At 52.1% G+C, this 27,405-nt stretch overlaps 1 protein-coding gene across 2 annotated transcripts in view; it reads right to left on the reverse strand.

Annotated features, from left to right (window-relative positions):
* Positions 1 to 27,405, reverse strand: part of ZNF831 (zinc finger protein 831) — a 91,215-nt gene that overhangs the window by 47,255 nt on the left and 16,555 nt on the right. For both annotated transcript variants that reach the window (XR_005529231.1, XM_039236882.1), the window contains exons 2-3: positions 14,829 to 18,450; positions 13,689 to 13,828 (exon numbers count right to left, since the gene is read on the reverse strand). Coding sequence is in view for 1 of the 2 variants with exons in the window: in XM_039236882.1 (XP_039092813.1) it covers positions 13,689 to 13,828; positions 14,829 to 18,413 (3,725 nt within the window). In the remaining variant the exon portion in view is untranslated. The remainder of the gene's footprint in view (positions 1 to 13,688; positions 13,829 to 14,828; positions 18,451 to 27,405) is intronic.

A 27,405-nucleotide genomic window follows, 5' to 3' on the forward strand; every position in this document is an offset into this window, starting at 1 on the left:
GCGAGATCGCGGCGCCAAGTGGGGCCTGACCCTCGATCCAGTGGCCGGCACCATCTTGCCCAGGCCACCATCAGCAGCGGTCAGCTCTTTGAAAAGACCTTTGCACTGCCTCTCTCTGCCCATGTAAGTCACAAGGACACCATTTCTTTCACAAGCCTCAGTTTACAAGACTCCCACTCCCAGACGCTCTGCAGCCTGGGGCGAAGGTGAGGCGGCCTCTCCTTGGCCACTTTCCTTTCTCATCCATCTGAGCCACTGTCAGCTCCCAACTGCAGTCCCCTAATCACCAAGGCTGCTCACAGAATTTTAAATAAGGTCTGCAGAACGCTGTATTCTCTCGGGCGCTGATTTTTATGGCATCGACAACGAGAAAGTGACTTTTTGTTCATCTTTCTGCAGCCTGGGCGCGTTGGGGAGAGGCTCCGCTACCTCCCTGGCCTTGGGCAGGAGCTGTCACCCCCCAGGGGGCCCTGCCTTGTTCTCTGAAGCAGTCGCCCCCGCTTGTCAAGACCACAGGTTCCTGAAAGAGCTATCTGAGCCAGGGTGGGGAGCTAATCACAAGCCCCAGAACCAGTCAGGGCTCCTGCTGGGCCCAGACAGAGAGTGATTTCAAAGTGTAGAGACAAAGGGAGGGAGGAGGGTGGGGCAATGCGGGGAGAATTCTTCTCTGTGTGCTGCCGGTCACCTTTCCCCCAAGCCAGCGGGTGTTAAGAAAGGCACAGTTTGAACTGCAGAGAGGTTTTGCTTTTGGAAAACTAGTGAGGGACTGCAGTCGATGAAAATAACTAGGAGACTGCGGTAGAATCCCAGCCCCTAAAGGTGGGATCTGGGCTCCTTTGCCCTCGGAGCGGACTGCCTTCGGAGCAGTATCTGGTTTGGTCACCCACATGGGTCTGCTTCTCCCGGCCCCAGGCTCTCTCAGAACATTCTGCATGCAGCCCCTCATGGGCACCATCCTCTGGGCACAGACACACCCGTATGGCAGGGGAGGCAAGGCCGTCACCACCCCCAAGGCCTCCTGCAGTTCAGCAGATGCCATGAACACCCATCTCGACCACCTTTCCCTCACTGCGTATCGTGTTCCAGATGCTGGGGTGCTGGCGGCTGGTGACTCACATCTACCCACTTCTCAAAAAGGCTGCCCTTGGCTGATGGGCGCCATCTTGCCTAGAGAAACCTGGGGGAGCTTGCACACACCCCAGGAAGGGCCCTAGCCACTGACAGTTGCAGGGAGTGACAGCTCAGCCCCTCTGTCGGTGACACAGTCACTCTCTGGTGCATTCCACACCCCAGAGTCTCCCGTGGGATCAGGCAGGACTGGGCACTCAATGGCACCTCCTGCTTCATCCCTCCCTTGCCCTGGTCTGCTTCCCTCACTACTGAGAAACCTCCCTCCACAAATCACCTGTCCATGAATGCCCATCTCAGGCTCTGCTTCTCGGGAGCCCAACCCCAGACACATGATTTGCCTCTAACCCCTATTTGCCTATTCCCTGCCCGCTCACTCAGATACGTTTCACAAAAGTCCTTAGATTCGCAAGGATCCTTATAAATATGTAGTGTCACTTTTGTGCGTGACATTGTCCCTTGCACAAAGCCATTCTTTTTCTGTGATTTTACTCAAGGCCATCTTTTTACAATCTATCTAGGTTTCTACATTTATGTCTAATTTGCTTTTAGCTGACCTGTAGAGTGGTTTATGCAGATCCTAATAAGCTGCCATTTAAGGTCCAGATTTTAAATTTAATTACTACATCCAGTATACCTTCTGCTCTCTTGGGCTCTCCAGAAGTCTGCCTTTAAGAGCCACCATCATTAACACTTACATAAGATCAGCACAATGTTTTTTGTTTATCGGCCTCATGGAAAACTGCTCAGAAAAAAGGCTTCTTGCCCCACATCAGCTCCGGCAGGGATACTAGTGGCTGGCTGGCCAAGGTCAAGAGCTCAGGGAACACCAGTTTTAACTAGAGTTCAGTGAGAAGCTCTCCAAAGGAGGCAGGGTGAAGTTTCAGTCAGGTATCTTGAGGCTTATCACCGGCCTACCTGCCTGCTCTGACCACACCCTCCCCACCCCACGTACACTGGCGGCCCCTTGTATCCACCACATCTGAGGGAAGGAATGTGGATCCAAGGAGAGGGTCTTCTGAGTTTACACAGACCACTTGGCACATGTTTATCCTGGGGGTGGGAGAACATGTCTTGTCACGTTATCCCTTTCATTTGATCCCACGGGGAATCGCAAAGCAAAGGTAAGGGAAGTGGAGGCACACAGACCTTCAGTGTCCCGCTAAGCAGAACACAGGACTGTGGTCCAAGCTTCTGGTGCCTCGGTGAATGTGACGAAGGGTCTCAGCCAGGTGCAGTGGTAGCCACCACATCTGGTGTGTGTCTCCCCCTCGGCTCAGACACCGTGCCGTCACTCCTGAGAGTACCACCTCGTTCAACAAGTGAACTGCATCAGGACTCAAGTGAGCAGGCACGCGTCTCAGACAAACACACACCCGCTCTAGAAGGAAAACTTTCATTCTCAGAGCCTTGGTTTTCTCTCCATCCCGCACCTTCAATGACATATATCTTGGGGTTTGCAGGGCACGCTTCTCCCAGATGACCCCCACTCTCTTCCTCGCTCACTCCGACCCACCAGGGACTTCAGAGCTCGTTATTCCACTTGTCAGAAGCTTCACAGGACAAGCGTTCCATGCTCCATGCGGCACTGAGCGCAGTTACAGATTCATCAATAAAATCCAATTCCATGGTCCAGCACCTGCTCCGGGCACAGCGGAGGCAGTGGCTGTGGGCACTCTGAATCTCTGTGCCTCTGGTTCGTGGCAGGGCAATTAGGCATCCAAGTATGAATTTTCTACATTCTTCCATTTTACTCTGAAAACAGACCCTGCATTTTCTAATCCCTCTCCTTTAGCTCATGGACTTTCATTAATGAAAACAACCATTTCCATTACAGTGTGGTATTTGAAGTCAGGAACAAATGAAGAGACAATGGAATCTAACAGAGGACCCAGAAATAAACTCCAGGTAGGAGCAGGGAGTTAAAATATAGCAAATGGGTGAGAAAAAAAAAGTGAATTAATCTGGAGGTCTGCAAGCTTTTTGTATAAAGGTCCAGATATTAAATATTTTCAATTTTGCAGGCCACATACCATCTCTACCACATATTCTTTACATACATTAGCTTTTTAAAAATGGAAAAACCAAGTCTAGCTCACAAGGGCATATAAAAACAGGTCAAAAGTCCAATTTGACCCATGGTCCATAGTTCTCTATATGGGCAAAAGTAAAAATAAATCCTTCCTTACATTGTTATGTAAAGAGAACATAGGAGAATAGAGTTTTGTGTTTGTGACACTGAGAGAGTGAGCGTAAAGAAAGAGCTCTTAGACAAGACCAGAAAGTAATGCCCATGAAGGACAAAGCAGCCCCTCCTGCCTATCTCTAAATACACACCTTCCTGATGATAAAAAGAAGCCCATTTCCAACAGTACAGTTGACTAGTTAGTCTGGTTGACCACCATCATATGCACCTTTATACTGAAAACACATATATATATATATACACACACACACACACATATACATATATATACACACACACATATACATATATATATATACACATGTGTATATATATATGTGTATATATATATGTATATGTGTGTGTGGTGTATATATATATGTGTATATATATGTATATGTGTGTGTGTATATATATGTATGTGTGTGTGTGTGTATATATATATATATATATATATATATATATATATACATGTGTTCAAAACTTCATCAAAACCCAAGTGAAAACTGAACCCTGAAAAGGTAAGAGAGTTTTCATCTCGAGAGCATTTGCCAAACAAACCAGTTGAGCTTGATCTTGTGTTTCTATGATCCGGGGGAGCTGGGACTGGGGGAGGTGGGGGTGACAGGATGGTACACGGAGCAGGATTCAAACCCAAACTCAGAATCTACCCTAGGTGCGAGCCAAGGGGCACCCGACATCTCTACTCCTGCAAAGCTGAGACCTCAGAGGGCTGCACCCTGGAGACACAGGTGAATTAGAAATGATACACCCTGGCCTCACCACCCTCCCAGGGAACGCTGAAAGACTCCAATCTTATCACGGAGTGAAGGGGGCAGAAGTCTCTTCTGTTAACTTTATAACAATAAGATAGTCTTCTCATGGATTTGCAATCTGAATTCACACTACACGTGACACCAAAAGGCCTACAACTAAGAATTTTATTTAAAGTAGTGCCCAGTGCATGCCCTCGGGCACCTACCTCCAACCCAAGTCTCAAAGTTCCAAGACTCTCAGCTCGCCATCAAAAATCCAAAAACAAATAAGGAGATAAGTTCCTACAAGTGAGAACTAACACATAAAACAGAGTCCAACAGGCCAAAACTTTCTATGCTGGCATTATCAGATATAAAAAATTAAGTGCGTTTTTAGAAAAGGTTGAAAATAAGAGTAAAGATTACAGAAATTTAAAAAAAATTTTTCATATGGAACCATAAGAGCCTTCAAGTAACCAAAGCGATCTCGAGCAAGAACAGAGCAGGCAGCACCACACTTGCTGACTTTAAAATATATTAATATTACAAGCTACAGTAATAAAAATATGATGGCACTGGCATAAAAACAGACATATCAACTATTGGAACAGAATAGAGAGCAATAGAGAGCCCAGAAATAAACCCACACATCTACTATAAATGGATTTTCAACAAAAGGGGCAAGAATATACAACGGGAAAATGGTCATCTCTTCACAAAATGGCGCCGGGAAAACTGGATATCCACATGCAAAAGAGTGACATTGGACCATTATTTTATACCATACACAAAAATCTAACCAAAATGGTTGAAAGCTTAAACTGAAACTGTAACACTCTTAAAAGAAAAACAAAGGGGGAAAGCTTCTTGATGCTGGCCTTGGCAATGATTTCTTGGATATGATATCAAAGGCAACAAAAACAAAGGTCAACAGCTGGGACCACATCAAACTAAAAAGCTTCTCTTCTGCACAGCAAAGGAGACCAACAACAAAATGAAAAGGCAACGTACAGAATGGGAAAAAACATTCGCAAACCATATATTTGAGAAGAGGTGAATACCCAAAATATATAAGGAACTTCTGCATCTCCATGGCAAATAAACAAATGCCTAACTTTAAAAAAAAAAAAACATGTAAAAGGGGCACCTGGGTGGCTCAGTCGGTTAAGTGTCCAACTTTGGCTCAAGTCATGATCTCACAGTTCGTGGGTTCAAGCCCCATACTGGGCTCTGTGCTGACAGCTCAGAGCCTGGAGCCTGCTTCCAATTCTGTGTGTCCCTCTTTCTCTGCACCTCCCCTACTCGTGCTCTGTCTCTCTCTCTCTCAAAAATAAACAAGCGTTTAAAAAAAAAAAAAAAAGACTTTCTTTTAAATGGGTAAAAAATGAGTAGACCTTTCTCCATAGAAGATCTACAAATGGCCAAAGACACATGAAAAGGTGGGAAATATCACTGATCATCAGGGAAATGCAGATCAAAACCACAAAGGAAGACCACCTCATACCTGTTGTCTATCATCAAAAAATAACAATTAAAAAAAAAAGATAATAAGCGCTGACAAGGGTGTGGAGAAAAAGGAATCCTTGTACTGTGTTGCTGGGAATTGGTACATCCACCATGGAAAGCAGTATGGAGGTTCCTCAAAAAAATAAAAACAGAACTACCACATGACCCACCAACCACACTCCTGGGTATACACCCAAACAAACTGAAACAAGGACCTCAAAGAGAGAACTGCACGCCCCTGTTCACTGCAGCATATTTACAACAGCCAAGATATGGAATATTCCTTGGCTTTAAAGAAACAAAGAAATCTTGCCATTTGTTGCAACATGGATGAACTTGGGAGATGCTATGCAAAGTAAAATAAGCCAGATATAGAGGAATAAATAGTACATGACCCCAACTATCTCAGAAATCTAACATGGTCAAATTCATAAAAACGGAAAGGAGAATGGTGGCTGCCAGGGACTGGAGGAAGGGGGAATCGAGGAGGTGTTGATCAAAAGGTACACGATTTCAATTGTGCAGAACAAATGAATCATAGAGAACTACTGTACACCATAATGCATATAGTCAACAAGCTGTATTGCGTACTTAAAAATTTAAGAAGGTAGATTTAGGTCAATGTTCTTACCCACCCCCCAAAAAAAGAAGCAAAGAAGCTTCTCAAAATTAGAGAAAAGTTTAAGACACTGAATGTGGGGATGATTTCAGGGTGTACTGTTATCTTCAAACTCATCAAGACATATACATTAAATATGTACACCTTTTACGGATGTCAATCATAGCTCAGTAAAGAAAAGGCTGACGAGCAAGAGACTATAAAAACAATCAAGCAGATCTGAAAAAATAATTCAGTGGAACTTCTTGGAAATAAAGCATAATATATACTAACAATTAAATTTAACACTTGACAGATCAGTAAAGTTGGGGGACAGGGGAACAATCAAGAGGCTGATGCAATAGTCCAGGGGCTTTTCCTTCCGACCAAGATGGTTTAACAGTAATTAGATTTATCCTCCCAAAGAAAAAACTAGGCAAATGAATAAAACAATGGTTTTCAAGACCTGAGTCAAGTAATGAAGGCAGCGATCCCCTGAGAGCAGAGGAACAAATGAGCCAAACTCTAACTGCTCAGCTTACTGGCAAAGAAATTTACCAGGTTCAGCACCATCTGCTGGAAAGACTATACTTTTCCTCCCTGAATTGCCTTTGAACCTTTGCTGAAAATCAACTGACTGATATACATGTGGCCTATTTCTATACCCTCTAACCTGCTCCATGATCTATTTGTCCACTATGATGCAAATGCTATTCTGCCTTGGATGTTTTAGCCTTACGGTGAGTCTTCAAGTCAGGCTGTGTAATTGTGGCGGTGTGGTGCTTGCCCCAAAACAGACCAACAAACATACTGAAATAACTACATGCCCACGTGCAGAAATAAAATCTTTCATCTATCTATCACATGACACAGAAAACTTAGGTGCAAATGGATCACAGACTTGAATGTTAAACCTAAAAGCAGAAAACATTAGAAGAAAACTTAGGAGAAAAACCTTTGTGGCCATGAGTCAGGCAAAGATTTTTGTACTGATGACACCACAAGCCCAATCCAGAGAGAATGGTAATTGGGCTTCATCAAAATTAAAAATCTATGTCCTTTGAGAGACACTGTTAAGAGAGTTTAAAAAAAAAAAAAAAACAAGGCATAGACTGGAAGAAAATATTTACAAACCACATATCTGATGAAAGACTTACAACCGGAATATACAAAGAATTCTCAAAACTCAACAATAAGAAATCAGGGCATTTTTATAACGGCCAAAAGACTCAAACAGATACTTCACCGAAGAAGAAACATGGAAGACAAGCCCATGAAAAGATGCTCCATGGCATCAGTCACGAGGGAAATGCAAAGTCCAGCCCAGAGACACCGTGGCGCATCTAGTAAAAGGACTGATCCGAAAAGCGGGGCCACACTAGGTGTCAGCAAGGTTTGTGGAAAGACAGGAAGTTGCACACCACTGGCCAGAGTGTGAAATAACACAACCGCTTCGGAAAATGTTTTGGCAGCTTAATGTGAGTCACACATGTCCCCTATGAGCTAGACAATCCACTCTTCGGTATTACTCAAGAGAATGTCAGGTGTACATCCATACATGTAAGAGTCGGTTCCTATGTTTGGCTTTTTCCTTCTTTATGTGTTCATTTCAGGGCGGGGTGGGGGTGAAATAGGTGCAGAGGAAGAAGCACGCTCTTACCCTGATGAGCACAGAGTAATGTATAAAAGTGGTGAATCACTAGATTGTACACCTGAAACTAATATAACATGGTGTTAATTATACTTGAACAACAACAAAAATAACCAACTCAAATTTTTTAAAAATGAAGTATATATCTATACAAGGACCTGCATTTGGTCCTTGTATAGTTTTTATTTGTTTTTATATGTTTTATTTGTTTTATGGTTTTTATTTGTCATAGCTTCCAACTGAAACAAACCATTAACATCTCCCAATAAGGAAATGTATAAGCTGTGACATATCCACCCAATGGCTTAGTTCTTAGCAATAAGAAGGAACGAATTAATACACACAGCATAGTCGAACCTCAAAATCATCATGCTGAGTGAAAAAAAGTCAGACCCCCATACATACACACGCGCACACACACACACACACACACACACACACACACACACACACAGCATATATTGTGTGATTCCATTCCTATAAAATTCTAGTAGGGAACTACTTCATAGCTCCAGAAAGCACATCAGTGGCTGCCTGGGGACGGGAGGGTGGCAGGAGGTAGGACACATGGAAATTTGAGGGCTTTCTGATACATTCACTATCTTGATTGTGTTGTTGGTCTCACAGGTGTGTACATACATCAAAATGTATTAAATTTCATACTTTAAATATGCATAACCTTGAAATTCAATATACCTTACCCGAGCTTTAAAAAAATAACTCAGGGCGTTGAGAAAACTCATAAAATTTTAAAGACAGATCTGAACAAAGTATCCAGATTTCCACACAGAAAGACAGTGTTATTGAAAACAGAGGTTAAGACGCATAAAAGAGAAGATCTAAGATACGTTATTTCAGGGTTCCAGAAAGAGAAGACAGAGAATGGGGTAGAGACAATGTTTGAAGAATGATGGCTGAGGATTTTCTAGGTAGATATCAAGCCACAACTCATAAAAGCCCAACAGACTCCGAATGGAATAAATAATAGTAGCATACACCTGGATACATCAAAGTAAAACGATGGAACACCAAAGATTAAAAGAAGATCTTAAAAGCAGCCAGAGAAAAGAGACCTTCAAAAGACAGATGAGCAGACTAATAGCTGACTTCTCCACCACAAAATGGAAGGCAAATGATAGCGCAGAGAGAGCTTTGATGTACAAAGAGCAAATCACTGTCAACCCGGGGTTGTATACCCAGCAAAAATAGTTTTCAACAAGAATGAAATAAATGTATTTTTGTACTAATGAGAACTGACATTTTTCTTCTCTAAAGGAAGTTCTAAAAATTATGTTTCGGGCAGAAGAAAATAGTCCCAGAAGTAAGATCGGATACGTGAGAAAGAATGAAGAGGCAAAACATTTGCAATTATGTGGGTAAAACATACATAAATGGGCTTTAAAAAGATAGAGAATAAATGTGCGAAAATATCTGCAGTACGTGCAATGGCAAAGCACACGTACGGACCTAGAATGCCTACAGAATCCTGCAAACTCTGGATGTGCAAAGCATAAAAATCTGCTAGTAACCAGTGTTCGTAGGAAAACAGGAGCAGGGCACTTTCACTTACACCTGCCGGAGATGCACACTGACACACCCACTCTGGAGAGTGATTCAGTAATAATGTGTCAAGCTGAGGATGTGATTACCTCATGGCCCCACAATCCCACTTTTGGGTCTGTTTCTTGGAAAACTTTTGCTTAAGGAGGCATGGATACACATTCATTCACTGCAAAGTTAGCAAAAAAAAAAAAAAAAAAAAAAAATTTGGAAACAAATGCCCGCAACTAGAGTGATGGACAATAAAATGTGTCATACTCTGGCAGGGAGCACTCCACAGCACTTACGCTGCATCAATTTGACCAACGTGGCTAGGACTTCAAAACCACCACACTGAGTTATAAATCCAACTGAAGAATGATAAATTCAGTGCGACATTTATATACACGTTTTAAAGACACAAAATAAGGGGCGCCTGGGGGACTCAGTCCGTCAAGCATCTGACTGCAGCTCGGGTCATGATCTTGCAGTTCATGAGTCTGAAGTCTGTTATATGTTTTTCAGAACTTTTCTGCATTTCTAAATGTTCCCAAAGGAAAAAAAAAAAAAGAGGAAAAGAGAAAAGATACTCCACGACATGAATTCCACCATTTGCTGTGCCCTAGGGCCGATGGGGAATCCCTGCTGCGGTATTTCATTTTCTGGTGAACGTAAGACAACTGAAGTGACATGGGAGCGTGAATAAGAAAACAGGCTCCTTCCCTGAGATGAGAACCCACGAGCGAATGAACGAGAGCGAGCCACTCGCATACACACACACACTCATGAGAGGGTAGACATGTACATCCAAGGAGGCATACGTGCGTATACACAATCACACACAGGTGCAGGTGGCTGGACAGGTGGCTGGTGTGAAATAACACCCCTCACCCTAAAAGATGCCCACATCCTAATCCTCAGACCTGTGACTAGATTACCTTCCATGGTAAAAGGGACTTTGCGAATGTGATTAAGGGCACAGAGCCCGAGATGAGGAGGGGGGCGTCCCGGATTACCCAGGTAAAAACCCTCTAACCAGAGGAGTCCTTAAAAATGAAAGAAGAGGCAGAAGGTTGGGGCAGAGAAATGAGGCTGAACAGGAAGGAGCGGACGCCTAACGGGTGAAAGGGACCCGGGCTGTCCGTGGTGATTCAGGACACCCAAGAGGGGCCACCAGCCATGGAGCAAAATCCTGCCAACAACCCAGATGAGCAGGAAACCCATTCTCCACGGGAGCCTCCAGAAGGAATGCGGCCCTGCTGACACCTTGATCTTGTCAGGTGACCCCCTTAATGAACCCTCAACTACGGAACTTTGAAAGAATACACTCATGTTGTTTAAAACCGTATCTACATTAAACTGGTAATTTGTTATAGCAGCAACAGCAAACTAGATAGACGGTAGCTGGCTAGCGAGGGAGGGAGGGAGGTGGGCAGACAGCCCAACCAACCCCTCATCCAATAAGTTATTCTGCTGGGTTATCTGCAAAGTAAATATATGCAAATCCTATGTTACTATTAACTTCTGTTACACGTTGGCCCTAAGTTACTATGTGAGAAATGAACATTTTAATACGTTGAAGAGGAAACACGAGCTCTGTGCACGGCCTCCAGAACGGTGACCCGAAGCCCCCTTGGGCACCACCTTTCAGCATGTCCCCCACACCGGTACTCAGCCTGAGCACCGACCCCTGCTTCTGAAGCTGGTTTCACTGCTCTGGGGGAACCGCCGAAGTATAGAGGTCACGGAGGTCCTGCTGTGATAGCGAGGTCTTTCCTGAGAGGAGGGGGAGCCAGCCACGTAGGGAGCCACAGGTGAGCTGTACAGGAGGAGGTGGGGGAGGTCTGCAAGTGCCATGGCCCTGAAGCTGGAATTAACTCAGGACAGTTGTAAGCCGATAAAGGTACAAACGACAAATGAATTGCGGTCACCCAATAATGCTGGATGGACATAAAAATTTCAACGGCCCCATTGTCACTTCACCCAGTCAGGGGCTCCAGGACAATTTTAACTCAGACCCCTCCGTGTTCTACACTGGGTCCGATGCCCCCTCACCTTGCCACCTGCTCTCTTGCTGAGAAGCTCGCTGGCTGGGGAGGGGTCTTCTGGCCCCCACCAGGCCGCACATTAAGATCAAGGTTTGCAAACTCAAATGTCACACGGCAGGGAGAGGTGGGGCCTGCGCAAACCCGGGAGCCCGGGGGTCGCCCATGAGGCGGCAGGGGGCACGGGCGCTGCCCACCAGGCGGCCGCTCTCAGCTCCCACCTGCTGCTGCCAAGCTGGAAGGCAGGCCCAGCATCTTCAGGGCTTTGGCTATTTCAAGATAAGCTGGAAATCCAGGCTTTCCCGTGAGATCTCCTGATATTTATTTAGCTACTGAGTCAAGACTTTTAAATACAGTCAGGCCTCACAAGATTCCCACACGGGCCATGTCCAGCCCAGGAGGTGCCGGGGACACCTGTCCAGGCCTCCCAGAGCCTCGGCTGGGCACCAGCAGCCATGTGTGCACGGCTTCCTGCACGGCCTGGACGTGCGGCACCCAGCACCGAGCAGGTGCGCAGCGGGAGCTGCCGCCTTAGGGAAGGTGAGGCCCGGGGAGGCGGGAGCAGTTAGTGGGGCACGCTCAGCCCTCCCCCAGAGCTCCCGGGCCCGCGACCGAGTGCTTCTTCCACCCTCGTCCAATGTGGGAGACACTGACGGGGACAAGGCCTCGTGCCGGGGACCCCGTGCTCCCGGGATCCATGGGCAGTGCTCTCCGGTCTGGCTAGCATTCATTCCGTCTGTGAACGGCACCCAAACATTCCCCAAGGGAGCCATCCCTCCCCCACTCTGCACAGTTCAGGGGCTCGGGGTAGGGCTGGGTGTCCCTGTGACACAGAGCGGCCCTTCTTCCGCTCGGCCTCCAGCAGCCGGGCCTCTGTTGCAAAGGATGAAACGTGGCTGGGGTAACACAAGAAAGGCTCCTCCAAGGGTGCTCCCTCGGCCACACCCTTAGCACCCCTGGGAGCCTGTGGGAAACGCAGAGGCTCAGGTCCCAGACCCGAGGAATGTGCCTCGGCCTCACCGGGGAACCCAGACACCTCCGGGGACTCTCCGGCCCACTGCAGGCGGGGCGGCCTGGGCCAGGCTGCTATTTGGCCTTCAGGCTCCGAGGAAGACTTGCTGATTCACACCTGGGTCCTTGGGGCGGTCACCTGATCTGTCTGTGCCTCAGGCTCCTCGTGAGAAAAATGCGGGGGGGGGGGGGGGGAGGGGTCATTATACGGTGCCCGGCACACAGCAAGCCCTCAGCGATGTCCGCTTGGGACGCGCGGGCCTGGCAGGCAGCTGAGCCAGCCGGGGCCTCACCTCCAAGCACACCCAGAAGGGCCTGTCGCCGCCTGGCGCAGAGGTTCTGAGCAGGGGCAGGGAGGAACCAGGCGCCCGCATGGCCTCCTGAAGAATATCTTGGGTTTGGGTCAAATACTGGCGATACGGGGAGAAGGCGGGAGCCACCCAGGAAGGGGAGAGTAGGGGGCTGAGATGTGGAGGGGGGATTTGGGAAAGCAGCGGGATCTGGGTTTGGGGTGCGAATTTGAGAATGCGAGCCGGGGAGGCAGCACCAAGTCACCCCGAGCAGGACAGGAGGCCACGGGAAAACCAGACAGCTTCTCGGGTGGTGCAGACGGGCTGGGGCCTGGCTAAGGAGGGGCCGCTCCCCCTTGTCCACAGCGGCTAGAGGGTTTGGAGCAAAGGGGCGAAAGCATCCAAGAAGGGTGTGATGGAAGAGCGCACTAGTAAAAACCTGTGCGCCCCATTTGCTGTCAGGAGAGGCCGTGCACGCACACACACCACAGAGAAAAGTCTGGAAGGGAGAGCCCTAGGCACTAGCGGCGTTACCCCAGCAGCGGGACTGGGATGTGTTATTGGCTCCTCTATGCTCATCTGTATTTCCTCGTTTTGCTGCAAAGGACATGCACCGCTTGCATAAATAAAAAAGCAATAAAAGCTCTAAATAATTAATGCGCTCTCTCCTCAGGACTTAAACCGGTGGATGTGTTTTCAACTCAGTTATTTCAAATATTTATTGGATTCCTGGCCTTGGAGAGGTGCCCCCCGACAAGCCCACAGTCAGGGGCAGGGGGGCAGTGCAGATGGGCTGATGGGGAGCCAACCGATTCCCTACCTCGGAAGTGTGGCCCCTCACTGCCACACAGTCCTCCCACGCTGCACACGGACAGCTCCACACCCCCACGGAGGTCTTCCTAGAAGTGGGCAGAATCGCCCCCTCGAAGTTCAGGGCACTCGGGGCACGTGTGGGATGGATGGCGGGACACACGCCCTACCTTCTGGACCGGATGCTCAGCCTCTTCTGTTTGCCACTGCCCCGGAACATCTTCGCCTTCCTCCAAGGTGGTCCCTTCTTGCATTCGGGCTCGGACACCGGCTCCTGGGACGCCATTTCGGAGGCCACTGGACAGAGCAGCTGAAAATACCAGGCATGTTGGCATCATATTGCCCAAAGCCCTGTGGTGTTAACTGGAGGCCCAGGGGACCCCACGGCCAGCCCCGCCCCCAACCCTCCAGGAACCCCCGCACCCAGTACCCAAGGGCCTTGAGGAGGAAGGCAGGCCAAACTGGGTCTTGGACCCAGCACATTCCCTGTTAATCACCGCTCTTGGGATAAAGAGCAGCGTGCAGGGCTCCAGAGGCCCGGCCCTGTCGCTGTTCCACACGGTCACGTCAGAGCTGAGGCTTCCGGATCCTCTCCAGCTGCCCTCACTCAAGACATCTCAGAGCAGGACATAACCCAGACATGTGGACACGCCCTTGACCACACACTTACCACTTAGATACCAGCACTCAGCCCCCCTTCCCTTTTAGCCCCTGCTCGCAGGAAACCCGGGTGTAAGTTGAATCTGATCATGGTAATTGTTTCCCGAGTCCCTGGGATAGTTAATTTTTAATTTTATTTTTAAGTAATCTCTACACCCAATGGGGGGCTCTAGCTCACAACCCCAAGATCCAGAGTCACATGCTGCCCTATCTGAGCCAGCGAGGCGCCCCAACAACTCTCTCCTTTTAAGAGATGGGATTTCACCTGGAATCTCTGTCGGTAAGAATTTCTGGTGTATAATCTTAGGTTACCCAGAGAGCTCTCCTGGGCAGCATTTCATTTTACTTTTTGCTGCTGTTACCAGGAAGCTCAGAGCAAAATTTAAGGTCTAGTGATGAAAAGTATCTCATCCAGGGTCTTGGGTGTGTAATTCTTTCCCTTGAAATTTCTATCTGCACAATTTTGTTTTCTTTTGTGTTGCACTTTTGGCCTTCGTCCTGTCCTGCCCGTACGTGCCAGCTCAGCCTCCCCTGGGAGCAGAGAGCAGGCGGGGTGGGGCTGGCTTCACGCTCCCTCTCCGTCACCACAAGCCCTGCCTGCCCAGCACACTCCCCCAGCCCCGGGGCCCTGGGCAAGGGGTAGGGGTTACCTTTGCTGTCTGCACCTGCCCGCCTTCTCCAAGGACTGTCCTTGTCCGGCCTCCCACCGCCGCCCTGCTCAGGGGCCGGGCCTCTGGAGCTTTGTCCCGGGCGCTGCCACCGAGGAAGTGCAAGGCCAAGTAGACGGAAGCGGCCGTTTCCTTCTGCTCTGTGGGCAGAGGCAGGCTTCGGCTCAGGCAACACCACGTGAGTCGGGGCTCAGCCCTCAAGGACGGGAAAGGGCCCTGGGCCCCGGAGCTCCGCAGGGTTTCTGAGTGGGTACAGGCCAGCTCTGGGCAGCCCGGGGCCGTGGGGGCCGTGAGGAAGCAGCAGCAGGAACTGAGCCGGGCCAGAGGCCCCGAGGGAGGGCTTTCAGGGGCGTTCTCGGGAGGTCCACCCAACTCCCTGCTGAGGGCACAGGGACTCAGGACGCCCCCAGGGGGCCCGGCCCCCACCGAAGGGCCGCCCATGCAGAGGTGTTGGGGCTCAGGGGTCCCACTCTTCTGGGGAGCACACATTGGGGTGGGCAGGAAGGTCGTCTCCTTGGGGCTGCCGGCGGATGAGCCAGGGGCCTGCCCTGTGGCGGGGGTGGCAGCGTCCAAGTCTGGCTTCTGCTCTCTCTGCCCCCCCTTTCTCCTGCCCCATGGCCTGGACCAGCCGGGATCCTCCTCAGAGGTGTCCGCTCCACCGGAGGTCAAGCCCGTGGCTGGGCAGGGAGGCAGGCAGGTCCCCAGCCCTGGCTCAACAAAGGATGGCTGTTCCTCTGGCCGCCTTTCCCTGCAGAGGGGGTCCTGGCCCCGTCTGGGCCCCTGGGGGGTGGGGGGTGGGGTGCGGGCCTCAACCTGAGGCAGCCTGAGCAGGTACTTGGGGGGAAAGGCAGTGTCTGCAGGGGCAGCGAGGATGCTGGGGGCCTGGGGCCGTGCAGCCGGCTGGGGGTGACGTGCGGGGGATGTGGCCACAGGGCACGGGTCCCACAGGACTTGCCTCAGGGCCACGGAAGGAACAGTCGAGGAGCCGCCGCCAAGCTCCAACAGCCTCCCTGGCTCCCCAGCCCTGCCCTCCCCCATGTCATCCACACTCCCGCGCAGCTCCCCCGGTGTGTCCCCAGGGTCACCATCCTGGTGCTGAGATGGCAGGGAGGTGGCCTGCCCGGGGCCACCCGGGGTCTCTGCTTCTGCTCCCACAGGCCCCGACTGCTCCTGGCAGCTGGGCTTCTCAACCTTCGGCTTCTTCCTCTCTGATGGGAGCTTGTCCTCTGAAGGCTGGGGCTCCCCAGGGCCACCGCTGGGTGGCCTCGGTGCCGTCGGGGGCTGCTGGCCGGTCTCCTTCTTGCCGCCCTCACCACAGGTGCCTCCTTCCAGGTGAGGATCTGGCAGACCCGGCACAGGAGCCCTGAGGCCTCCTCCCTCGAGGGGACCAGGCGCTGGGGACAGCCGAGCCCCGACCTCCAGCCTCCCGTTTGGAGGAAGCAGAGGGCCCTTGCCGCTTGCACAGGTGGGTTCTCTGCAGCTCAGGGTGGGGGGGAAGGTGGCCTTGTTCACCTGGGGTGGCTCACTGCCTCCTGCTCTGGCCATCGTCTCCGTGGGTGGCTCTGTCACCCGGGCCAGTGCACATCCCCAAGGCCCTGGCGTGGCCCCCACGGACACGTCCCCATGGAGAGGGCTCCTCCCGTCCTGGGCAGGGGTGCTGCCCTCGTCCCCGGCCACCTCTCCCTGGAGAGGAACACCTGGCTCTGTCCCACTCCCCACCGTCCCCTCCCTTGCCTTCTTGCCTCCATGGTAGCTGGTTTTCATTTTCTGGTAGATTCTCTTGAATGTCTCTTTCCCGTACACCTGCCACTTGTCCTGAGAAAACATCTTCAGCCGCCTCTGGCCACACTTCTTACCGGCCGCCCCCTCGCCAGCAGCGGCTCTGCCGCCCTCCAGGTCCTCTGCGGGGGCCGGGCCGTCTCCCGTGAGGGGACACTGCAGGTCCTCCACAGCTGCCTGTCTGACCAGGGCCCGCGGGTGACTGCCGGGGACGTCCGCCAGCCGGGCGGGGGCGGGCCTGCAGCTCAGAGGCTTCTGCCGCCGGGGGCCGGCATCCTGGAGCTCCGGCCACGTCCCTGTGCCCTCGACGAAGGGCAGCGAGCTGCTCCTGGTGATGGGCACGCACGGCACGGACGAGGAGAGCTGCGTGGGGACGGAGTGGAAGAAGAGCGGCCGCGCCTTGTCCGGGGGCGTGACGGTGGAGCGGGCCGAGCCCAGGGCGGCGGGCTTCCTCCGGCCCGAGGGCAGCGCCCGGATGTCGAAGTGGAAGGAGTCCTTGTAGGTGTAGGGCACGGGCAGGTCGATGCTGCCCTGCTTGCACAGGACTGTCTTGCGGGGCCGCACGCTGTCCAGCTGGGAGTCGTCCACCACGGCCTGGTTGTGAGAGATGAGCCAGGCGATGCGCTGCTCCAGCTGCCGCTCCAGCCCCGGGGCCGCCTCCCTGTCACACAGGCCGCGCAGGGGGCTGCAGGGCGCCGGCGGTTGCTCCGCGCTGTCCGAGCGGGACAGGTAGCCCGAGTCGGTGCTCTCACACTTCCTCAGCCGGCCCTCCGAGGCCCTGGCGTCCCAGGACTTCTCCGAGGACGTCACTGCCTGCTGCTGCTGCTGCTGCTGCGGGGCGCACGGCCGGCCGGGGGTCGGGGACGCCTGCTCTGGTGACTTCCGCCTCAGCTGGGTGCCGGCCAGGGGGCGTCCAGGGGAGGCCGCATGGGCAGAGTCCACGGGGGTCTCTCTGTCAGACAGTGTGGACCCTGGACGGGGAACAGCCTCCAACTTCATACCCAGGGTCTTAGCGACAGCAGGCAGGTGCGTGGTGGACACTGGGCAGCGCCCGGCACCCTGGGCGCCTGGGGAGAGGGGCCTCCCCAGTCGGCTCTGGCTCCAGCTGTCCCCCACCCCCTCTGCCCTGGAGCTCTCTCCGGCCCTGTCCCCCTCCTCCAGGAGGCCGCCCCCACCTCCCTCCGACTCCGAGGACAGCCGAGAGTGGCTGAGGTGCGTCTGGGTGCGCCTGTGCTTGTACAGGTTGCTCTGGGTCTTAAAGGCGATGCCGCAGGTGGCACACGGAAAGGGTCTCTCCCCCGTGTGGGACCGGAGGTGCTTCTCCAGGACACTGGGCTTCAGGCAGTCACGGCCACAGTGTGGGCAGAGGTACTTGCCAGCGTTCCGTACCTTCCCCGGGCTGCTCAGCGTGGGCCCCAGGCCCGGCGACAGGACAGGCAGCGTGCCCACGATGTTCACGGTGAGCGTCGGGGCCACCGGCTTCCCCACCTGGGTAGGGCCAGGGCCCTCAGGCTGCAGCAGAGGGCTGAGGATAAAGGGCACGCCACCCCCATCCAGGCTGCCTGTCACCAGGGGGGCACGTGGCTGAAGGGGCCCTGTGTGGTACAGCGGGACAGGCAGAGCCTTCAGGAACACAGCAGGGGCCAGACCCTGCTCCGGTGGCAGAATGACAGGGCCCAGGGTCAGGTGAGGCGAGGCCTGCCCACCTGAGGCCCCCGGGCGTCCAGGAGCAGGAGCTGGCTGGCCCCTGGCAGGCGAGGCAGGGCGAGCGAGTTCTGGCACCTCCATCCTACACCATCTGGGTGGCCCAGGATGCCTGGCGGACCTGTGGGCAATAACCAGACTTTACCACGGGTACCTCTCTTCTCTCGACATGCAGTAAACTCTTCCCCGCCCCCAACAGGCACGTTGTCACCCCCACTGAAGCCTGGGAACGATCCCCCAAGTGAAGTACTGCTATCCCCACACCAGGAAGGGGGAGACAGAGGCTCCAAGAGCAGAAGCGACCTCACATGCCGCTGACACAGGCCAAAGCGGGATCCGGACCCAGGTCTGTCCGAATCCTGTCTATTTCACGTGCCCAAAGGGAACTCTGGACTCGCCCCCTACCCAGGCCCATGGCAGCCTTGTCACTGTCCCCCCCGGCATCTGGCGCAATGCCCTGTGCAGAGGGGACACTCAGAAAACGATGCTGACTTCATGAAAAGAAAAGTAGTGTGGCTCAGCAAGGCCCTCAGAGCCCACAGCGAGTCCACGTCGGGGCTCGGTTTCCAGACCTGTAAGACAGGTGGGGAAGCTGCACTGCCCTCGGACCCTCCTCACTCTGGAGTTCGAGTCCCTGCTGTTGGATGAGGGCAGTGAGTTACAGCAGCGAGGGGAAGCCTACTGGATTCAGCAAACGAAAACACGAGATCCCAGCTAAATGAATTCAGAGAAACAATGCATAATTCTTTAGTAGAAGTCTATTCCAATCTCGCATGGGTCGTGCTTACACTAAAAATTATGCGTTATCTACCTGAAATCCAAAAGTCGCTGAGCATCTGGTATTTTGTCCGGTTACCCCACCAGGATGAGGGGCACTTTCTCCCTCAGGATCAGGCTTGGGTCTCTGTTCAAAGGTGGGACTTCCAAACCTCCTCCCCCCCTCCTGCCACCAGTTGGGACATAATCAGCTTCCTCTCAGCCAAAGGAAGAGCTGGGCAAATGTGAAGCAAGACAGCAGGAGAGAAGCAGTCACGTTCTTTGAACCGGGAGAGGGCAAGCCAGACACAGCGGGAGGAGGGTGGATGGACCCACGGCTACCAGAGTGGGGTGTCCAGAGGCTCCCTGCTCAGACACCCACTCCCTAGGAGCTCTGTAAACTTCGGTCACCCCCCAGCTCGCTCCTTAAGAAAAACAAATACAAACTCCAGCCTTGTGCAGCAAGCAGGGTAAGGTGGAAATAGTGGCTGGGACCGTCTCATAGCAGCTCACGCTGCTCACAAGAGCTGATTTTCAGGAATTTTGCAAGCCAGTTGTTAAACATAGTCATAATTAAGAGGTAAATTACATAAACTTATAATAACCTATATTAAAAACAAAGATACACTACTGGATGTTCGCACGTGGAAGAATGAAGTAGAATTCCCTCTCTCACATCATATACAAAAGTTAACTCAAAATCAATCGAACACCTACATGCAACAGCTAAAAACTACAACTCTTGGAAGAAAACACAGGAGTCAATTTTCACGACCTTTGATCTGAAGTGGAGTCTTAGATATGACACCAAAAGCACAAGTGACTTAAAAAAAACTTTTTAAATCAATTTTTATATAATTTAACCTAAGTTTTTTTAATGTAATTTTATACCAACTTAAAAAAATTGTTTTACCACAATTAAACTTTTGGGCACCAAAGGACACTATCAAGAAAATGAAAAGACAGCTCACAGAACGGGAGAACGTACTTGCAAGTCATACATGTGATCCATGCAAAATACACAAGGAACCCTCACAACTCAGTAACATAAGAACCACCAAGGCAGCTGACAAATGAGCAAAGGACTTGAACACACATTTCTCCAAGAAAGGTTTACAAACAGCCAGAAGCACATGCACAGATGCTACCTACCACCGGTCCCTGGGGAAAAATGTACATCAAAACCCGAATGCGGGGCGCCTCGGTGGCTCAGTTGGTTCAGCAACCAACTCAGGTCAGCTGAATTTTGGGTCAGCTCAGGTCAGCTCAGGTCATGATCTCGTGGTTCGTGGGTTCGAGCCCCATGTTGGGTTCTGTGCTGGCAGCTCAGAGCCTGGAGCTGCTTCAGATCCTGTGTGTGTGTGTCTCTCTCTCTGTCCCTCCCCTGTTCATGCTCTGTTTCTCTCTGTCTCAAAAATAAAATACACTATAAAAAAAATTTTTTTTTAAAAACCCGAATGAGACAGGACTTCACAGCAGCTACACATAGAGAAGTGGAAATGACGAGTGTCGGTGAGGATGCCGGGAAACGGGACATGTGAGCCCCGCTTACAGGAATGCAAGATGGCGAACAACTTGGAGGCTCCTCAGAGTGACACATAGACTGTCGTAGGGCCGGCAAGTGCACTTCTGGGCAGGTAACACCCCCAAAGAACTGAAGAGAGGAGCTCAAATAAACACTCGCACGTGACTGTGTATAGCAGGGTGATTCCAGACAGCCCCGAGGCAGAAACAGCCCAGATCACTGAGGGGTGAACAGGTGAAGAAAATGCAACACGCCCAGACAAGGGGACCCCTTTCAGCCACGACACGGAATGCAGCGCTGACACGCACCACGACACGGACGAGCCAGGAGAACAGCACGCCGAGTGAAGGAAGCCAGACCGGAGAGGCCACATATCGTATGACTCCATCTGTGCGAAAATCCCAGATGCGGCACATTCACAGACGCCGAAAGCAGGCTACAAGGGTCCCCAGGGATGAAGAGACAGAACGAGGGGTGGCCGCCTGGTCGGGTACAGGGCTTCCTTGGCGGCGATGAAAATGTTCTGGCGGTGGAGGTACTTGATACTGCCGAAACGTCCACTTTGAAATAATGAAAATGGTGAGTTTAGTGGTATGTGAATTTTACCTCCATAGAAAAGGTATTAAATACCGAGAGCTCATCACTTGCTAATTATTTTACTACATTTTAGCATTACCGGTGCTCTCGGGGTCATTTATGCTGTGACCGCAGCAGCGTTGTGGAAACGCCAGCTAATGGATGGTGTGGCACTCCACAGCACCGTGTCTTCCCACCTGTCACGGTCACAGCCTGGGACTGGCCATGGTGGGGGTGTCACACCACAGCAATCAGCACACTGTACACCAGACCCTTTTTTAACCCAAAACCAGCATTCTGGTTCTCTGCCCCTCACAGACCTATCTAACGCCACCACGTCACCTGCCTCAAAGCATGTGACAAAATATAATTTTATCGGGAAAGATTTAAAGACAAGAGTCTTTGGAGATCAGAAGGGGGTCCTGGAATCCCCCGGTGCTGATGCCAATAGAAGGCAATGGCTTATCTCAAGGTGCCACAGACTCTCTACTAGCTGCGGAATTTCCAGATACTTCTTCCCCTAGGAACCACAGGACGGAGCGCCAGTCCCTGCTTCCTTGGCTGGCTGATGAAATCCCTGAGACCCCGACCCCTGAGCGCGGGGAACAGGCCACTTTGGCAGAGTCCTAGGGAGGAGCCTCTGAAACACTAGCTGTGAGAAGTCTGGGCGCGGCGTCAGGCATGGGGGGAGTGCTCCACTTACTCGGGTTTCCAAAGATCCGCCTCCATATTTTGAACTATTAACTAGCAAGTCCTCCGCCACCCTCTCTCCTCCCACCCCGTCTCTTCCCATTCAGTCAGCAGGCCCCATTCACTGCTTCTGAGAAGAGATGCTGTCTCATGCTGGGTGCCCCCAAAAAGATGTCGCTGCCAGGATGCTAGCTGGGAGGTAATCCCAGGAAGCACTCACAGGGGAGAGAGAAAAGCCGGGTGAAGGAAACTATACAGTGTGTGTCACGGGGCCGCTAGAATGTGACTCCGGAGGGGACCGATGAGAGAGCATGCAGAACACATGCCTTGGTGACCCTACAGGGTGAGGAAGCTGTCACACATGGAAGGTCCTCCTGGGAGTAGTGAGATGCTGGCTGCACGGCTGGCCCCGAGCACATGAGAGGCTCTGGGGGCCCCAGAGAGCCAACAGGCCCACTGTGAACGAGAGCTGGCTCCTACTGGTAAGTGCAGGGGGAGATGGGTGCGCTCCTACAGGGTAAGTGCAGGGGGAGATGGGTGGTCAGGGCTCTTGCTGGAGTTGCTGTGGCAGAAACAGTAAAGACGTCAGGATTCCAGAGCCTAAGCCCTAAGAAGGAAATCCAGGGGCGCCTGGGTGGCTCAGTCGGTTAGGCGTCCAACTTCGGCTCGGGTCATGATCTCGTAGTTCGTGGGTTCGAGCCCCATGTCGGACTCTGTGCTGACAGCTGGCTAGGAGCCTGGAGCCTGTTTCAGATTCTGTCCCTCCCTCTCTATCTGACGCTCACGCTGTCTCTGTCTCTGTCTCTCCCAGAAATAAATTTTAAAAATTTAAAAAAAAAAAAAAAAGGAGGAAATCCATTTCCCCATCCTCAGTTATGATGGTCCCCAAGTTGGAAAGAGATGGGGAGGAGGAGAAATGGGCAAGGAAGGAGGAGGCCCACCAAAGTTGGCTTCAGGGTGAGCTGGGTGGAGGGGTGACCTGGACCCCATTCCCTAAGCCAATCAGGGAGAGCCCAGGTCGGAGCTAAAGGCACCCACTGTCCAGACAGGCAAGACAGAGGAAGCCTATGGGATTCCCATGCCCCAGAGTGAGTACCCGGAGCCTGAGACAGGCCCTGGAGAGGTGCATCCAGGGGGTCCTGCCTGGGGAGCCGAGGGCTGAGGGGCACCCTGAGCACGCCCCTGAAATCAGCCCACCCTTGTGGGAAAGAGAGGAGCAGCCTCAGTGGGGAGGTGCGGGGCTTCAAAACAGAAACCCCAGGAAAAGAGTGCGACGTTTCTGACACCCCTGCCACGATGATCGCTCTGCTCTCTCTGCAGCCGGTGCTGTGATCACAGCAAAATCGATGCCTTTTAGGAGCAGCTGATCCCTGCCGGCAAGATAATGAGCCAACTAACACCCTCCTCTGGGGAGATGGTCCTTTTCCCAGGGAAACCAACAAGGGTCAGAACTAATTTTTCTCCCTTGGAATCAAGGTGGTAGCAGGTCACACTATTCCCACTGGACTAATGGGGAAATTGAGGCACAAGATTGGGAAGACCACCTGGTTGGCAAGATTCATGGCCAGGGGCTTGCCTCCTTGCCATCCTAAGGGTCCACCGTGCGGAGCACAGGAACGACCCCTGGCCTCCTCCACTCTGCCATGTGCACGGACCCCCACCTCCTCCGAGGGTCCTCCCAGGCTAGTAATATCAGTGTGCATGCACAGCTTTACAGGGAAGTGAACAGAGAGCAGGGAGAAATTTGCAGGGAAGAAGTGACTATTTTCCAAAGTCCCCCTTTTCAGAAACAACCCATAAAGGGACCTGAGCAAAGAAAGAGCATGGAAATGCCAAGAGATTCTAAAAATTCATGTTGGGACCCTGAAAGAGAAGGCCACACAGAAATGTACCCAAATGTTTTAAATACGCTGACTTTTGAGGAAGAGCCCAGGGCTGGGTCCGCTGTTGGAGCTGCAAGTTTCCTAAGCCTCTGTCCATCAGCGGCCGTGCCGTGCGGGGACCTTAGACCCTTACCTCCTCCCCAACCCTGAGTAACTGGGGTTTGCGGGAATACGGTTACTTTATTTTTTTAAGTTTGTCTCCTTTTTAAAAGTTTATGTATTTATTTAAATAATCTCTACACCCAACTCAGCCCCAAGATCAAGAATTACACGAAACACTCTTCTGACTGAGCCAGCCAGGCGCCCCTGGAATGTGGTTACTTTAAAAGGGTGGCCGTGTGTACAACAACGTGAATGTACTCAGTGCCACTAAACTGCAGCTTAAGGACAGTTAAAAGGATAAGTATGTTATGTGTATTTTACAACTTTTATAAAGTAAAAAAAAAATGGTGTTGGGGGGACTAGATCATTACCCCGTAAGCCAAAACCTTACACTCGTACAAAATCCTGCCCATGAATGTCTACAGAGGCTTTAATTATAACTGCTGACGCCTGGAGGCAGCCACTCCGTAGAGGCACACGCAAACTGCGCTCCATCCTGAGGATGCAATTATCCGCCGCTAAAAAGAAAGGAGCTATCAAGCCCCGAAGAGACATGGAGGAACCGGAATGACTATCACTAAGTGGAAGAGGCTGGCCTGAGAAGGCTACAACCTGTATGCTCCCACGAGACCTTCTGGAAGGGACCAGACTCTGGGACAGTAACAAGACCATGCAGGGGTCACTGCGAGGGAGGGAGGGAGGGAGGGGCTGGTGGAGCACAGAGGATGTTTGGGACAGTGAAACTCTTCTGTTTGATGCTGCAGTGGGTGCATGCGTATCATTATACAGGTGTCCAAACCCCTAGAACGGGCAACAGCAAGAGTGAGCCCGATGGGAACCGTGAGCTGCAGCTAGTAACGGATTAATACCGGCTCGTCAGCTCTAACAACACCCACACTCAGCAAGACGGCAGACAGGCGGAAGCGGAAGGGAGGCCAAGGGCAAGCGCTCTTCCGGGGCCTCTGTACTTTCCCCTCATTCTTCCATAAACCTAAAACTGTTCTAAAGAAGAGAAGTGCAGGGGCGCCTGGGGGGCTCGTTGGTTAAGCATCCGAATCTTAATTTCGACTCAGGTCATGACTTCATGATTCATGAGACTGAGCCCCATGCTGAGCTCTGTGCTGACAGTGTGGAGCCTGCTTAGGATTCTCTCCACCCCCCCAACACACACACACACACATACACACACACCTCTGCCCCATTCACGCTCTGTCTCTCAAAATAAACTTTAAAAAAAGTAAAGTCTATTAATTTTTAAAATTAAAAAAAAAATCAAAACACTTTTTAAAAAGACATGTGAAAAGACGTTTACCCTCACCAGCCAAGAAAGGCAAGGCGGGTACCATGGCGCTGTGCTTTGCCTGTCAGAGTAAAATCCATAAATGAGTAAATAAGTTCTTGTCATAACTGGAGGAGGGAAAAAAAAGATCATCTTTTTCTCAGAGCTATTATTAAAATAAATATATAGCATCTTTTTAAAAGACTGTTACCTGTGAGGCCCCCATACGACCTTGCACTCTCGAGTGGTGCAGCCCCCTACTCTGGGGAATGCACCTCCCATTTAAGATCTTGACCTGGGACACCTTCGGCCAGACCCTCCAGAGAGATCGGATCTTCTCTCCTCGGCCCTGTGCCCCCAGTGGAGGAGCCTCGGCGGAGGACCGCAGGTCAGAGCCCGGACGGGTTCCAAGGGTGCCCTGTCCCGGGTGCCAGGCAGCACGTCTGCTCGGCTCTCCCTGGGGCCTGGGGTCCGTGGGCTGAAGGAGGACCCCCTCCCAGGCTCGACTTCCAGCTCTGCCACTCCCCCGCTGGGTGGCTTCGGCAAGCTGCTCTAACTTTAGGTTCTCGTTTGTAAAATGAGGAGAAACAAGAAGGATAAAGGAGATTCCACCTACGGGCTCGTATCACAGCGGAAGCGCCCAAGGGGAACAGTCCACTGACAGCTACTGACGTATTTCTCTCTTTTTTCCTTTTCCAAGTTAATCCACTTCACCTCCGTCAGCCCGAGGCATCTATCTGCCTGAGGGGCTAAGAAGTCACAGATCTGTATCAGGCACAGCTGAGCCTCATTTAGTGCCCGCCACGTGCCGGTCAAGCGCTCTCCGTGGGGTGAGTCCCCCGGTGCACACCGGGTGGCCCTCCGGAAGGCGATGCTGGTATTCCGGGGGAGGGGCCCTCCGGGAGGGAGACTTGCGCCCAAGGGCAAGCTGCTGGGAGACGTGCTCCCTCCTAAATTAGGAAGATAGACGGCGAAACAAGGTAAGCTTCCGCTTCCCGAATGCAAATCAGGATTTCTGGAAAGACCATAATTTCCAGAGCAGATGCTGCTGAGGGTGAAAGTTTTTCACAATTACCTTCTGTCTTTATTGGACGTCTCGGGCCCCGAGGTGAGAGGACTTGCACCTGGAGGTGCGTGGGCCCTAAATCCAAGGACCAGTGTCTGCATAAGAGGGGGGAGGACGCAGAGACAGCCACGTGAAGGACACAGGGCCAGGCAGAGCGCAGCAAGGCTGGGCAGAGGGAGCGGAGCTGTCCTGAGCCACCACAGGCCCTCCCGCAGGCTGGACACGGTCTGGTCTAGGGCTCGCAGAGTGCTGGAAAGGGGGCACCAGGTAGAAGAATCGCTCTGTAATGAGCCCCCCCCCCCACAATAGGCCGAGAGGACCACCAGATGCCATCCTGGAGACACTGTGGGGGGGGGGCGGTGAGGACACCAGCTGAGGGGGCCCTAGGGGGACCAGACATTTATTTTCATTTGCTCTGCAGAGCGGTTAGAAAGAGGGCTTGGGAAGCAGGGCTCAAATCTCACCCTGCACCTCTTAGTGCCGTGACCCCAGACGATCTGCACTGCCTCCTTGGGACTCAGTTTCCCCACTGTAACACAGGGAAATAGCGATACTTCCGCCGTAGGGCCACGTGAAAGTTAAGTGGATTGTAAGCAGGCCGGGCCTGAAGCACCGGCTCCACAGAGGCCACAAGCACACACTAACGTTTCTTCTCGCCTCCTGCCGGCCAGGAGCAGGGCTTTAGGGAGGAGCCAGACAAGTGCAGACAGAGGGAAAGAGCCATCGGCTCTCTGTGTATCCAAGTCAGAGTGAGTTGTGTCTCTGAGTCATTACACGTAGTGGCTGCATACTATCAATCATCAACCCAGTGTCCCCAGCACTGCCCCGCACATACTAGATGTTCAATAAGTGACTGGTCAATGAATGAAGTGCGGGTTGAAAAGACTAAAGAAATGGCCTAACTTGGATGAAGAGTAGTATCGGCCCCACGGAGATTCAGGGACCCATCCCATGACTACCCACTCCGGGCCCCCCCAAAAAAGAAGTCAACAGTGGGCAGCGCACAGTGAAAGCAGATGGCGCTCCCAGCTCTGGTCTCCCCACATGGTCCCTCTGAAGAGCAGAGGAGACTCAGGTCCACGCGACTCCAGTCTGAAGAGATGCCTCCTGTAACAAGGGCCAAGCTGTGCTGCCCCAGCCTCTCATCTCTCAGAACCTCCCAAAGGTGTTTCCACAGTGGAGCCACAACACGCAGTGAG

This window comes from Hyaena hyaena, unplaced genomic scaffold, assembly GCF_003009895.1.
Source record: "Hyaena hyaena isolate Hyena2069 unplaced genomic scaffold, ASM300989v1 scaffold_119, whole genome shotgun sequence".
Classification (NCBI taxonomy): Eukaryota; Metazoa; Chordata; class Mammalia; order Carnivora; family Hyaenidae; genus Hyaena; species Hyaena hyaena.